Source organism: Saccopteryx bilineata, chromosome 6, assembly GCF_036850765.1.
Source record: "Saccopteryx bilineata isolate mSacBil1 chromosome 6, mSacBil1_pri_phased_curated, whole genome shotgun sequence".
Lineage (NCBI taxonomy): Eukaryota > Metazoa > Chordata > Mammalia > Chiroptera > Emballonuridae > Saccopteryx > Saccopteryx bilineata.
This window is the reverse complement of record NC_089495.1, coordinates 180,933,999-180,949,975: the sequence shown is the minus strand read 5'-3', so window position 1 is coordinate 180,949,975 and position 15,977 is coordinate 180,933,999. Positions and strand designations below refer to the sequence as shown.

Here is a 15,977-nt window from a genome sequence, read left to right as displayed (position 1 = left end):
GGTCCTTTGAGAAGTTAGAGATGCTCTACTTTTCTTCCAAGATGGAAATTTAACCTAATGAGACCATCTCTTTTATGTTTATTATTGCTACTGCCCTTACTATGTTAAATATTTACAGAAACAATTTTATAATCATCCCTGAAAGTTATATGAATGATAAAACTTTAAAAATCAAAAAGCAATCCAATAGTTTTTGAATGAATGTGCCATTGTAAGTAAAAACGTTTATGTGACTGCTTTAATATAACAATTGTCAATTATCAAAATGTTGACTAAGTCATCTACTGCAATAAAACTCTTAATCATAACAACGCGTGGCAAACTGTTCTCTACTGTTTCCCAGCTGTTTTCCTTCTATCTTAAGAGTTTAAGTCTTTGTTTGTTTAAAATTCAAGGCCCTTTATTTATGTTTCTGAATTTTGCACAAAGCTCCTATTTCCTAATGAGTTTCATATTCTTTGGCTTATTCCATCCTCTCAAAACTAAAGCGATTCAACTATCAAAACAGAACATTTGCAATTAATATTCCAAGATTACAACATAGAGCTTGTCTGAGGGTTTTTGCTGCAGTTATCAACATTTGGAAATATCAGTAACTGATCAGGATATCATCTACCATATTGCATACAGGATCAATGACCTTGAGCAGAGTACTTGACCTCCGCAAGCCTCCGTTTCCAGATCCACAGGAGTTGGAGGAAGATCCTTACAGCTTTGTGCTCACATACTTTTGGATGGTAGTCAGGGACAGGTGAGTTTATAGATTCAGATTGCCTGGCAGACATTCATTGCTCTCATCAATTTCCAAAAGACTCTGAAGTATCCCTTTTAAATTTTATGTAGCATTAATTAACACCTACTTGTGCTTTCAGGAAGATCCAGAGAGAAACGCCTGCCTACTTGCTCTCCTCTGTTCCCAGAATGCAACTGTGAGAAATGAATGCCAGAGGCTCACAAGAGCTCACTCTCTCTATGGTCTGTGTTCTTCCAGGCTGGTATGAAGGTGGAAAGCAGAGGAGAGAGCTGGAACTTCAGAAATATAAGGACGGTCGGTTCTCTACTTTGAATGGTCTCTCTTCTTATATTTGATAAAAGTTAAAGTGGGCACAAAACTATTATATACAGAAAAAAATGTATAATGATCATATACTGTTGGAAATTTTCCCTTTTCCTTTTTCGAGTTTACTCACTGTGGAGATTTCTTTTTTCCTTTCTTTTTGTCTCAGCAACAGAACTTTTGCTAAAAAAAAAAACTGTTCTTTTATTGTTTCAAATTTGTGTTTTGAGTTTCTTCAGATGTGTTCCCAGAAGGGGAATTGCTAGACATAAGATAGTGAGAGCTAAGTTCACACTGCTTTTCACAGTGGCTGAACTCTCACCAAGAGTGCACGAGGGTTCCCTTTTCTTCACATCCTCACTAACACTTGTTTGTTGATCTACTGAAGATAGTCATTCTGACAGGTGGGAGGCAATGTCTCATTGTGGTTTTTTTTTTTTTTTTTTTTTTTTGTTTTGTTTTTTTTTTTTTTTCATTTTTCTGAAGCTGGAAACAGGGAGAGACAGTCAGACAGACTCCCGCATGCGCCCGACCGGGATCCACCCGGCACGCCCACCAGGGGCGAAGCTCTGCCCACCAGGGGGCGATGCTCTGCCCATCCTGGGCGTCGCCATGTTGCGACCAGAGCCACTCTAGCGCCTGAGGCAGAGGCCACAGAGCCATCCCCAGCGCCCGGGCCATTTTTGCTCCAATGGAGCCTTGGCTGCAGGAGGGGAAGAGAGAGACAGAGAGGAAGGCACGGCGGAGGGGTGGAGAAGCAAATGGGCGCTTCTCCTGTGTGCCCTGGCCGGGAATCGAACCCGGGTCCTCCGCACGCTAGGCCGACGCTCTACCACTGAGCCAACCGGCCAGGGCTCATTGTGGTTTTAATTTGCATTTCTTTCATGATTAGTGACATTGAACATCCTTTTATATGTCTATTGGCCACCTGAATGCCCTTTTTGGAGAAGTGTGTATTCAGGTTCTATGTTCATTGCAGCCTTATTTACAATAGCCGAGATATGGAAGCAGCTCACGTGCCCATCCCTACACGCGGGTGGATCCAAAAGCAGTGGTACATTTACACAATGGAAGATTACTCAGACATAAAGAGAAGAAGGAAATCTTACTTTTGCTACACCATGTATAGACCTGCAGATTATTATGCTGAGTGGAATAAGCCAGACAGAGAAAGAGAAATACCATATGACCTCACTTATATGTGGAATCTAATGAACAAAATTAACTAACAGATAAAATAGAAACAGGCTCATAGATACAGAACACACTGACGGCTGTCAGAGGGGAGGGGGTTGGGGACTGGATGGAAAAACTGAAGGGATTAAGCAAAGAGAAATTCATAGACACAGACAACAGTGTGGGAATTTCAAAACGAAAGGGGAGCAGAGGAGGTAGAAGAGGGGAAAGGGGGATAAATGGTGATGGAAGGAGACTTGACTTGGGGTGGAGAACACAGAATACAATATACAGATGATGTGTTATAGAATCGTACACCTGAAACCCATATAATTTTATTCACCAGTATCACCCGAACAAATTCAATTAAACATTAAAAAAAAAAACAAAGTCAATGAAATTCTTAAAAAGAATGTTCTTTTGAACTGCAATACGCGAAGAAATGGCTCGGCGACACCCTGCTTCCCCGAGATCCTGGGGGTACAACTCCAGCCGCCTTCAGACACAATGAGCAAACCACTAACCTAGCTTAAGCGGTTCACTTTATCAAGGAGGAAACGAAATCCTAGAGAGTGAAAAGGACCAGCCACAGGAAGTGAAACTGTGTAGTTAGCGGTGAATTTTCACATAAATCAGATGTCCCAGCCGGACAGCCCAAGGAACATTATGTAGCCCACAGAAGTGTTTGCTTTGGCTATGCTTTATTGCCCCAAACAGTGTTTTAGAGAATTTTGATTTATTTGCCAATATTTAAAAACCAGGAGATTGCACATAAAAATCAAGGTTTCTGGCCTTGACCAGGTAGCTCAGTTGGTTGAGTGTCATCCTGATATGCTGAGGTTGCGGGTACAAGGCTCAGTCAGAGCCCATACAAGAATCAACCAGTGAATATATGGATAAGTGGAACAACAAATCCATGTTTTCCTCTTCCTCTCTCTCTCTCTAAAATCAATTTTTAAAAAAAGCATCACTTCATTGGTCACTCTACAACCACACAGCCATGTAAAAAGGTTCTTAGGTGCAGTTTATAGTGAGGACGTGCCCCATGTGGTGAGAAGAAAGGCCAAATGTCCTTAAAGCCAGGCCCTTTTGAAGAAGTCTGAGGCCCCAACTGGGAAGATGAGATTGTGGTACCATGGCCACTTCCAGAACTTTCTGGAAGCCCATTTTAATTATTCAGGCCAGACCATTTTCTGGGGATGTGAATGAATCTCTCCTACACTTACTGGCCTGACTGAAGGGGATAATCTCTCCAGAGAGAATCGCTCACTAACTCTTATCCCTTGAAATTTGGTCCTAACTTCTGGCTAGGGGCTAAGGCACTGGAAATAGGAAACCTTGATTTGGGGTCGGATAATTAAGATGGTGGGGAAAAAGGAAGTCTTCTGAACAATTTCTGTAGATTTAACAATCTCCTCAAGGATCAGGCTTGCTTGAGAGGATATCCATATTTTGAAACAATGGATAAGCCAAAGATCAGCTACGTAATTTATGTTGATTTCTTGAATTTTGAGAAGAGAAAGTCCTCCCTACCAAATCTGAGTGCTCTGACACTGACTGAACTTGGCTGTGGGCTGTACCTGATCTTCAGTTAGCCCCGTCTTGGTTTGCGTCCTTCCAGAAGTGAACAACGGGACAAATATGTGAGCACAAGTCTTTCCTCTGGGAACAATCACAAGGTGAGTCGACGGAGTAGGAAAGTGAGAGGGATGGGAAGAGGGTCAATGACAGGGGTGTCCACGAGCAGGTTACTTTTGATGGCAATGGGGCTCAATCCCACTGGGGAGCACTGGGCAGCAGGATTGGAAAATCTGTTGGTTAGTTACTCTGATCGAAAAGAGATGGGGTATTTACACAACTCCTGTGCATCACTGGCTAAGTGGTCCTTCCCACTCACCCACTCCCAGCCACCCATCCTGACATTTGTAATTCCTCTGCCAGAGAAAACAGCGGGCAAACAGTTGCAGGTTCTGATACAAATGATACGTGTCTACAGCATCTGCTCCAGGCCACATCCTTTCCCCAAGGCCACTAGCCATCCACAGCCCAAATGCACCAACTGAGTAATACTCTCTGTTCTGAGCCAATTACCATTGGCTTTCAGAATTCATCTAAATATCAAACAGACCATCAAGCCATAGGTGGTAATTGGTGTATAGAAGAAAGCCCTTACAATGTTTTAAATCTGGAAGGGAGGGTTCTGCTACTGGAATATACACTGTGATATCACTGCGGGGACAGGAATGGGATCCAGGATCTTATGCTCTCCGGGGACTGGGTGTCACCTTTCATTGCCAGTTCCCGTATGTTCTCCCGTCACCACACCTTAGTTCTGCCTGTTCCACCTCATCCCACTCTCCTGGGGGCCTGCTCAGAATGTACAGAAAGTGAGAGATTAATTACTTTTAGAAGATTGTAATAGATAAACAGGCTTCCCCCATGACATTTTATAGGCTTGTTCTGGAAAATCGAGGCAGCACAGGCGGTGAGAACCGTAGACCCAGGAGCCAGACAGCCTGGGTCTGAATCCAGTCTTCATTATTTATGAATTGTGTGTGACCGGGGGCAAGTTATTCAGCTGCTGTGTAAAATGGATTTCATCATAGCTCTACTTCTTTGGGCTGCTCCAAAGATTCGATGTTTTGTAATGTATACTGCTCACAAAAATTAGGGGATATTTCAAAATGAATATGAAGGGATTAAAAAAGAAGCATTTGGCCCTGGCCGGTTGGCTCAGCGGTAGGGCGTCGGCCTAGCGTGCGGGGGACCTGGGTTCGATTCCCGGCCAGGGCACATAGGAGAAGCGCCCATTTGCTTCTCCACCCCCCCCCTTCCTCTCTGTCTCTCTCTTCCTCTCCCGCAGCCAAGGCTCCATTGGAGCAAAGATGGCCCGGGCACTGGGGATGGCTCCTTGGCCTCTGCCCCAGGTGCTAGAGTGGCTCTGGTCATGGCAGAGCAACACCCCGGAGGGGCAGAGCATCGCCCCCTGGTGGGCAGAGCGTTGCCCCTGGTGGGCATGCCGGGTGGATCCTCGTCGGGCGCATTCGGGAGTCTGTCTGACTGTCTCTCCCCGTTTCCAGCTTCAGAAAAATAAAAAATATAAAAAAGAAGCATTTGATTTTTTTTTATTAAACAAGAGCATTAGAAAAGCAAACGACAAGTCAAAGAAAGTTGTTTGATTATGCAAATGAGATGCAAAACCAACTTTTATTTCATTGGTGGAAATGCACTCTACAAAAAGCTGAAAGCACTGGAGTATCTGCAGGTTCCCTGATCCCCTAATTTTTTGTGAGCAGTGTATTTAGAACAGTGCCTGAAACAAATGATTTAGGGGCATTTGATAAAGAAATGAAAAGGAATACTTCAATAGGTATTGAATAATGCCTCCGGGCTAGTGCCAGGAGGAAATAATGTTGGATAAAATAGCCCTGCCTAAACTATCAAATTATCATTTCAAAGTAAGCTTTCTTCTCATCTTTCCTGCCACCCCACCAAAAATGAGAAGCAGTGACCTGGGACCCATCAGACGGGAGGTGGCAAGTCAGTCCCGTCATTGACTACCTACAAAAACCTGCTTTCTCCCACACTCCAGCTCTCTGCCCACAAAATGGGGATGGTGACACCTGTCAAATATCAAGTAAAGTAACACGCATGTAAATACTCCCGGGTGTTCTACGCAGGGAGCACTGCGTGCTAAGCCTGCCCACAAGGCCTCCACCTCTTTCCCCTTCTCTCCATGGGCCCATCTTTGTTTCTCTTTCCGCTTTTAAATTTAGTTTTTATTGTTCCCTTCTTACAAAACAATTCAAAGGACACCTTAGAAATGCGGACCAAAACTAAGAATAGAAAGTCGGGGCAATCCCATGAGTCATCCATAACACGGGTAAAGGATAGTCTGCCTTCTTAGCCTTTAGAGAGAAACAGACTGCAGGTCCTTACTATTGTTTGCAACTGCTTTTTAAAATTTCTTATACTGGCACGTTTCCATACCATTACCCTCTATCTATGATAGGATTTTTTTTATTTATCCCATTTTTAATGTATTCTCTTTTTTGTAACCTATTTCCAGTTAAGGGACATTTGGGTATTTGGGGATTTTTTCCCTGCAAATTTCCTATTATGAATAACCTCAGAATCACTAGTATTTCCTGGTAATTCTTAGGAGAGAATTTACAACACTGCATACAAATTCACATTTTTTTTAAAACTTGGACACACAGTGCCAAATTCTTATTTCACTTTACCCTCTTTTCAACAGTCTTTAAAAATGCACTTTTTCTTTCTAAACTTATCAAGCTGTATTAATCTTAAAATCATAATTTGACATATCAAAAATAAAATACATGCTCATCACTTACATTTACAGTATTTGGGAAACTGAACAATTTTCATGTGTTTTTTTAGTCACTTTTATGTCTCCATTGGTGAATTTCCTAGTTATGTCTTTTTCTACTTACATCTTTTCATCTATTTTGTGCTATGTTATTTTATATTTTAAATATAAGGGGCTTTTGGCAGTGTCATATCTTTTTCTTTAAGTTTGCTATTTGCTCTCATTTTTATAAAAACTTAGAGCATGGTGGTTTCGCTTTCTTATGTGGACTTGTTTGCTTTGGTTTTAGTGGGTGGTGTCCATGGCATGTTTGGAAGGCCACTATCCCCCATTTAAATAGATAGATATTCACTTAGCACTCCCCCATCCCTTCTGTTCTCTCTGCCCATATCTCAGGATTACCAGAGACAAATGGCTGGGGACCAAGGCCATTGATCTGTGTGGGGTCCTGGAGTTAAAAAAAAAAAAAGCCCCAGGCTCCATCCTAAGTGCATCCGGTATGACCTCACTGCTGTGTTGTGTTAACGTCCTGGCAGAATTCTGTGGAAAGCATTTCAAGGAGGGGAATGGGTCCACCAGATCCATAATTCTTACAACTAAAATGCTTTAATATAGTGTTCAGTTCCTACTTTTTGGACCTGAATTACCTGCTCTGTTTAGCGTCAAAGGAAGTCAGATAGACTTCACTGCCGACTTCATTTGTGTTTCTGAAGCAGAATGTGGGGAGATTAATCACTGTACATTCCTTCTCAAGTGTTCACACTTGCTAGAGCACAGGGTTATAAATAAATTAGCCCTAATAAGAAATTTCTTTATAAATATTTCTTTATAAATCTCTCATCACTCCATACTCCAAAGTTGGAAATGCTCTATTGGGAAAATAACCTATCAGTTAAAAAGAGAAAAGAAATCACCTGACCAGGCAGTGGCACAGTGGATAAAGTGTCGGACTGGGATGCGGAGGACACAGGTTCGAGACCCTGAGGTCGCCAGCTTGAGCGCGGGCTCATCTGGTTTGAGTAAAGCTCACCAGCTTGGACCCAAGGTCGCTGGCTTGAGCAAGGGGTCACTTGGTCTGCTGAAGGCCCATGGTCAACACACATATGAGAAAGCAATCAACAAACAACTAGGGTGTCGCAACAAAAAACTAATGATTGATGCTTCTCATCTCTCTCCGTTCCTGTCTGTCTGTCCCTGTCTATTCCTCTCTCTGACTCTCTGTCTCTGTTAAAAAAGAACAAAGAGAGAAAAAAGAAAAAAGAAAGAAAGAAATCATGGGCCTAAACCACGGCAGAAAAGACAACCAATCATGTCACTGCATTTGCTCTTTCACTGCGATAGTCTCATGGGACTGGGGGAAGCAGGAAGGGCTTTGAAATAAGGTAGCTACAAGTTGAGTCCCGTCTCTGCCACTACCTCGCTCCATCACCCAGGGTGAGTCTATTTCTCAGACCCCATTTTCTGAGATGTTGATATTAATATGTATAATATAACTAAAAGTTACTGAGCCACAACTTTGTGCCAAGCACTGTTTCAGGCACTTTATGTGTGTAACCCAAGAAGGCAGGTTCTATTTTTATCCCCTGATGAAACCAAGGCACAAAGAGTATTTTGCCCAGAGTGATACAGTTAGAAAGAGCAGTGGGATGCGCGAGACCAAGTATTTTGACAGTAGAGTCAGTGAGGTTCATCTCTGTGACGGTGAAAACATCCAGGGAATTGTGTGCTTGATGCATACAGAGAAGGGAGTCATTGCACGCTGGCCGCTCTCTGTCCCTTCGCGTGAGGACCTTCTTCCTACCTCGCACAGTTGCCAGCTCCCCATCCACGTGAGCCATGCACTGCATGGCCGTAGCCCCAACACATATTGGCATGCTGATTCTTTGCCCCAGAACGGAAGTTGACAGATCTATTTCAGCAACATTTCGGAGCATCCGTGGATACAGCTTCCATCTAGAATTTAAAAAAATAATAAATTAGAATTTCAAAAGCACAACTGGAGCTTTGACATTATGCTTTAGTTAAAAAGAGACTACTTCCTTCTACATTTCCCGTCAAGCAAGTTACTTTACAGAGCTAAAGGAGAGCGGGCAATTTGAATGTTTGTTAAGATGCAAAATTAACAATAAGATAATAATGAACTTTTCAACCCATTGTTCCAAGTGAGGTATATTTAACATACAGTAGAAGTCACCCATTTGAAGGTCATTCTGTGAGCTTTGACAAATGTATAGTCGTGTAACTGCCAAGACAATCACTATCTAGAAAGGTTTACCTTCCTGAAAAATTTCCCCTTTCCTTTTGTAGTGAAACTCTTCCCTTACCCATCCCATAATAACCACCAATTTTTTTTTTTTTTGTCCCTACAGTTTTACTTTGCATTATATAAATAAATACATACAATATATTGGCTTGTGAGCCTGGCTTCTTTGACACGGCATGATGCACTTGAGATTTACCCATGTTGCTGCAAGTATCCATAGACTGTTCCTTTTGGTTGATGAATAATATCCCGTGGTAAGAAGGCAGCACAGTTTGTTTATCCATTTTCCTCATAAGAGACATTTAAGATGTTTCCGATTGGTGTAATTATAAATAAAATCACTATGAACATTCACTTAAAGTTTCTTGTGTGAACATAGCTTTCTTTCACTTCCTCCAAGCCATTTGAAGATGGTATACAAAGGCATGGAAGTCAGATTCTAGTTTATGAAGATGTACTATCTCTACTTTGTGTGTGTGTGCGTGTGTGCATATGTGTGTGTGTGTGTTAATAGATAAGCTTCAGGCACTTGTGTGGGTTTTATTTCAAAATCCTTAAGCTAAACTCTATCCATTGAAGTATAATGATGAAGGAAGATATTTTTTCTTTCAGTTTAAAATTGAGTATTTCCTTCAAAAATATTATTTGTCTGAGACTGGAGTTTTCAACTTAAAGAATTTTTGACTATTGAATGTTATCTTAAAGGCCTTTATCTGCGATTATTTTTGTGTTGCAATAAAAACACCAAGAACCAACACTTCACTTATAAAATTTACAAGAGAACTAGTTCTCTTTCCTTTTGGCAAAATACATATCTCTTTTTTGTTCAGGATTATTTTACTCCTCATTAGTAACAGATTTAAACAGAAGGAAATACATCCCTATTCTAAGGAGCACTAAGACAATAAGTGTGAGTCCACACACATGCGTACCTATCCGGTACATACATTTCATTACCTAGGTTCAACTCTGCTTCCCATGGCATCAAGGTTTTGAGCTAATACAGTGAAGTGTGATGTAGTAATGGAGTAACCAAAACAAATCCAGCCTCCAGAGTCTTCAGTGCAGCCTACTTCCTATAGCGGAAGGACAAATCTGCCTTCATGTTGCTTTGAGGAGTAGCTAACGGTCTGTAATCTAACCCTTCCTCTCATAATGAAGTAAAAACAACCAGCCACAGAAAAGCATAATAAAGAAGTTTCACTGTGTGATTTCTTTGCAATGGCTTTGAACATTATAATCGTCATTATTTTCGGTCACACCACATGCTCTGCTGCTGGGAGTCTTTTCTTCCCCGCTGACTCTCACAGCATGATTCTTTGATCTCCATTTTGAAGGGGGCAGAGGCCTTGAAGAGAGCTTTTTTTTTTTTACCTATCATCTCTAAGTGTATTATTAGAACGAGAGAGAAAGATTTTAATAGCAGCCATTAGAGTGCAGGCCTTGGAGGGCATTAATATTTACTTAGAGCTGAAGAAACAATGGAAGCTTTTATGAAGAGCACACTTAGGCTTTTGGGCTGTGTGTATGTGTGTGCGTGTGTGTGTGTCTGTCTGTCTGGAGGTAGAAGGGCATTTTTAAATATCAATTCGCATTTACAAGACAAAGTTCAATTCTTCTATCAAGCAGTAGTTTTACACTTGTCCACATGGTGGCGCAGTCAGTCTAATAACTGCATGTTCTTGCTTCCCTACACATTAGTTTTTGTTCCGCAGATGATATTAGAGAGACTTGTCAACCAAGGCACAAAATGCAATTCCTAGACAGAATTAGATTAAAGACCAATGGCGTGAAAAATGTATATTCTCTAAGAAATTCTCCACATTTTGATATTTTCCAGAGAGCAATGACAACTCACCTTGTTAGATAATTTCAATAACTTCCCACGCCACCCCCAACCTTCAATTGCAGTAATTTTTCCCCCAAATCTTACATAAAATAGTAGCTGGCTATCACCTTGGACTGTGCTCTGCTGAAACCTCTACTTTGGAAAATGGATATGAAAATTGACATAACAATGGAAGAAATTGAATAATAAGCCTTTTAAAGGATGGAAAACGAGATGCCTGAATAAAGGAAGAACAGTAAAAGATCTTTTAATCGGACTTTTGACCCACTCTTCACATTCAACAAGGGCTTCAAACTAAATTTCTCAAAAACTCAGGTGCCCTACACACTCCGCATGAGGGACTACGCTGCTGAGGAAGACATTCATTCACTCCTCACCTGGTTTCCCTGCTGTCACTGCGTCCCACCAACTGAACACAGTGAGTGCATGTGTCATATGTCCTGTAAGATGATCATATTGTAGTCTAACTTCTTCTCATTATTGTTTTACTCTGAGAATTTAAAACATAAAATATATGTATATAAAATATACCACAATGAACCACTAAGGTGCCACAAGTACGAGTTGATGCTTCTCATCTCTTTCTCTTCCTGTCTGTCTGTCCCTGACCCTCTCTCCCTCTCTCTCTGTCTCTCTTTCTCTCTTGCTAATATATATATATACAGTACCACTATTTTATTTATTTATTTTTTTTTTCTCTTTTTTTATTAAGCTGGAAACGGGGAGAGACAGTCAGACAGACTCCCGCATGCGCCCGACCAGGATCCACCCAGCACGCCCACCAGGGGCGACACTCTGCCCACCAGGGGGCGATGCTCTGCCTCTCCGGGGCGTTGCTCTGCCGTGACCAGAGCCACTCTAGCGCCTGGGACAGAGGCCAAGGAGCCATCCCCAGCGCCCAGGCCATCTTCACTCCAATGGAGCCTTGGCTGCGGGAGGGGAAGAAAGAAACAGAGAGGAAGGAGGGGGGGTGGAGAAGCAAATGGGCGCTTCTCCTATGTGCCCTGGCTGGGAATCGAACCTGGGTCCCCAACACGCCAGGCCGAGGCTCTACCGCTGAGCCGACCGGCCAGGGCCACCACTATTTTTATAATCTTATTGTTTGCCATTTATTTTTTAATGATTTCTGAAGAGCTCCTTGAACCTCCTGGCTGGATTGGTACTTGAGTGTGTGTGTGTGTGTGTGTGTGTGTGTGTGTGTGTGTGTGTGTGTGTGTGAACACTTGTCTGGATAAAGTAACCACAGCTTTGAGGTGGAAGGGGAGACGTAGAAGGGAAAGGAAAGAGGAGGGGTGGAGGGAGAGGAGAAAATAGTTGGGATATAAAATCTCTTTCCATATGAATCCTCAAAAATAAGAGATAATTAGCTGCCTTTCATCAAGCAAGAGCAAAAGGAAACATACTTACCCATTTAGCAAACTAGCTAAATGATTCTGTGACACTTAGCTAAGCCTTCTGAAAAGAATACTGAAAATGCCACTGGTAACTTTCTATTGCTTCTCAAATATTAAAGAGAGAGAATGATATCACTTTTACTATCAGTCATTTAAAAGTGTCAGTAAGGGATGCAAAAGGAATGAGAATAGCTTCCTTATCTAATGTCACAAAATAATTGTAGAACTACTTTCCACCAACAATAATTTCACAAAAACCCACCAGATATGTGCAGACCCTGGCTGAGAAAGATATACCAAGTTAATGTGTAAGAGAATCTAACTACTGCTTTTTTGTTTTTGTTTTTTTAATTAATTCCATTTGGGTCAGACCATGTAAGATACAGCAAGCTGATATTTGCTCTGTTTTCGTTATGTTTGCAATAGAAAACTCTGTTCTTCTGGGTGGTTCCATATATTAGAGTCCCGAGTCTTATCCAGAAATGTCTCCAAGCAGCTGCTGGGTCACAGAAGTGACCCCATGACCCCAGAACTCCAAAATGTAGTTATCAGAGCTAAGTGTAGAGAGACAGAAGCTGTCACTCTGAATGACCTTCGTTGTACTTGTGTGAGGAGGAGGTGTATAAGTTTCATAAATGTCTTTAAAATCCCCTGTCATTGTGTCACGACAGGTTATGTGAGGTTTGGTGGTTTTGTAGTCTTCATTTAAATCAGAATGAAGGATTTTAGATCGATTCCCTTCATCCCATCAACCTAAAGCCACCGCAACCCTGACAGAAAATCTATTCTTAGTTCCATGTGCTCAGCTCCAGACAGGTTGAGGGAAGAAGGGTCACCAGCAAGTTACACAGTAAAAGGGGACCTGGGATGTGAGATAGACAACGGTCCCTAACATTTGTTGCAATAATAATAAAAAAGAAAAAGCCCTGAAGTGGTTGTTAATAAAATAGCATGAGCCCCCCTCCTGAGGAAGTGCATTAATATGTCCATGTTCTCCCCTTTCAAGGCGAACATAGGAGAGTGATCAAGGCTGGTGGCAGAGGTGGCAGTGTGCCAACTCATGCTCTGGGTCTGTGTCCTGTCCTTAAACTGCTCTGTCTGCCCCCAGGCTCTGAAGGCTCCCTGCAGCGAGCCCCTTGTGATCCACACAATCTGTGAGGTCCAGTGCACAACCTGGTAGTGCCCTGCCCCACACGGCCTTTTAGATTTCATAAAGTTTCTGGAGTGTCTCGGGCTGCAGAGGTGGTCTGTTTGCTGCGCCTCTTTGTTCTCTCTCAGAGGTTCCACTGGGCCCACTGTGTTGGGTCCGTTTGGCACCGGTGCAACCTGCCAGCCTTACAGAGGCCAGTTCCACGGGCTTCCATTGGAATAGTAGCTTCTGCAAACAGGAGCTTTCTGTCTGGCTCACTGCTCTGACCTCGGCATGTAGGACTGTACCCCATAGGGACTCCTAGTAAGTGTTGGTAAATTAATTAACTAGCACGGGTTGAGGGGGTTGAGGAGGGTTGACGGGGGTTGGAGAGCACTGAGGGGAGAGGAAGACTGGATGTGAATGGAATAGCTGGTCACCTAAGCATGGATATCTAAGGAACGCTGACACACCAGATCCATAGCCTAACAAGGGCTTGAAATTTCCTTGGTTAGAATAAGCTATTCAGGTTCAGGTGTTGTCCTCACGAGACTACTAATTAGCAAACCACATTCCCTGGGGGATGGAGTTGGCCTGGGCCCAAGAAGAGGCTTCTTCCAAGAGCAAAAGACTGTGAAGGAGCCCCAAGTATTAATAACTGGAAAAGATGCAGGAGTTTGAGCCCCTCCACTACTCTTAACCAACTTTTCCCTTCCCACAGCTCTTCCAGCATTTTTCCACCTCACTTGGTTGCCAGGGAAGATCTGAGACAAAGTCGAGGCTGCAAGGGGTTTCAGTGCAGCTCCAAACTTCACCCAGTTCCCAGACTCCTGCACTGATTTGCAGGTGAATTTATGCTGCTTGTCAGTGGCTACCTTGGTTAGAATGGATTCATTTCGTTTCTCCTAATTTATATATGGAAAAGTGATTTTGAGTCATTTTTCACTAGACTAAAGTAGAAATCAAGAAGAAAGGCAGATTTTTCCCCTGGATATTTTCTGCCTTTGCCTTTAATTTATCACCATCAATGAGCACTCATGACACTCATAGGCTTTACTAAAGACTATAATGTGAACTGCATGAGCCTGTACGAGTGCAGAGTATTGAGGGCTCTTCTCCCCTACTCAAGCAAATAAACCATTTCCATAACCACTGAGAGATAAAATAGTCCTTTAAAGCCATTTTGCTTCTTGTTTTTATTACAAGCAAAAAAACATAAACCATGACACCCACCATCTTGTGCTTTGAAATATGGAAGTCAAGGGAAAATGAACTTGGAAGAGAGAGGAAGCTCTTTGGAGCGGAGACGAACTAAGTTGAAAGATTGATGCTACATAGACAGATTGGAATCTAAAGGGAAAGTTTGGACAACAGTCATCAAAATGAATGATGAGGGGGAAAAGCCAGCAGGATTAGAAACATTTGAAGCTACAATCTGTTCTGGCTCAACCAGAGAAGATGATTATCTTGCATTCAATGCTCTTTCTACACCATGAACAGACTCTCGCTGCTGTGCTCAGAGAAAAAGGAAGTGGGTTTTCAGAATTTACCACTATTCTTATACACAGTTAGTTATTCACGTAATTCCAAGTGAGGAAACTTACTGTTGGCTTCTTCCGTCAATTGTTCGATATTCCCAGGCTTGAAATATTTTTGAAACAATGTAAAAGCCCAAGATTTCTCATAATCCCAATTACTTCCCCTTCTACCAAGCATATATCTAGACACATAATGCCACGTCATCAACATGGAAACTAGGAGAAGTTATTTTGGTAGAATGTCTTTATGTGACTTTAAAACATGATTTAAAAATAAATACGTTTTCTTACCTTGAAAATGCTGCAACATTATCAGCCAAGGTTTCCTGATCATTTGCCCCAGACCGATAATAGTCATATATAGACTTTTGAAGTATTGATTTAGCATGTTGTTCGTAATCACTGATACAAACTAGCCGGGTGAACATCTTCACAGGTTATTGCAACCCTGGGTTGTTTTTATTTGTTTCTGTGTTGTCTTCTACATCTTGACAGTTCCGTTGTCAATCATTAATAGACCTTTTCCAAAGGTCAGATTTAGTTGTCTGGTGTTGCGTTAAGTGAGCAAATAGATGCTTAGACTTTGAAATGTGCAGCAATCCATCAAAGAAAAGCAACACCGAAGCCACAAGAATTGGGGTTGGGGAGGTAGCAACGTCTGTCACATTGAACAGGCAGAGAGGAATGAGTTAAAAATTAACAACTTAGAGAAGCACTTGCGTGAACCCACTCTTGACTCAGTTCTGCCTACGGCTGCTCCTTCCACGCAGTGTGTGCCCTTGCTCCCTACTCGGTCCTCAGACCAGGCTGCCACTCATTTTCAAACAGAGCTTATGGAATGACGGGGCGTCCAGAAAACACAGATGTCTGTACAATATGAAATTGAGCTGATTACAAACATTTGGCTTTAAGAAGCAACATTAAGGCCAAATATGTAGCTAATTCTTAAAGGGTCTTATCTCACTCTGGAGATAAAATAAGGAGGTGTCATGCCAAAGGACCTTGTGATTTCGGTCTAGGATTTCAGTTAATCATGGAACACCTGGAGAATGTTCGCATCAGTCAGTCATGATTCAGGAAGCAATGGCTTTGACATCAGTCAGTGCCAGGTTGCAACCTGACCCTCTAAAGCTAGGTGTTCAGCAGCTAAAGGCTATCTGCATACACCCGTATGAGAATTTTCTCTTGAACTTAGAGCCTGCTCTTCCGAGCACGTGACAAATTAAAGTGCTATGAAG

At 42.2% G+C, this 15,977-nt stretch overlaps 1 protein-coding gene across 1 annotated transcript in view; it reads right to left on the bottom strand.

Moving 5' to 3' along the window:
• Positions 1-15,186, bottom strand: part of HAO1 (hydroxyacid oxidase 1) — a 48,888-nt gene extending 33,702 nt beyond the window's left edge. Inside the window, exons 1-2 of the mRNA XM_066236434.1 lie at positions 15,031-15,186; positions 8,368-8,519 (exon numbers count right to left, since the gene is read on the bottom strand). Coding sequence (XP_066092531.1) covers positions 8,368-8,519; positions 15,031-15,167 — 289 coding nt within the window. The 5' untranslated portion in view covers positions 15,168-15,186. The remainder of the gene's footprint in view (positions 1-8,367; positions 8,520-15,030) is intronic.
• Between the last annotated feature and the right edge of the window lie 791 nt (positions 15,187-15,977).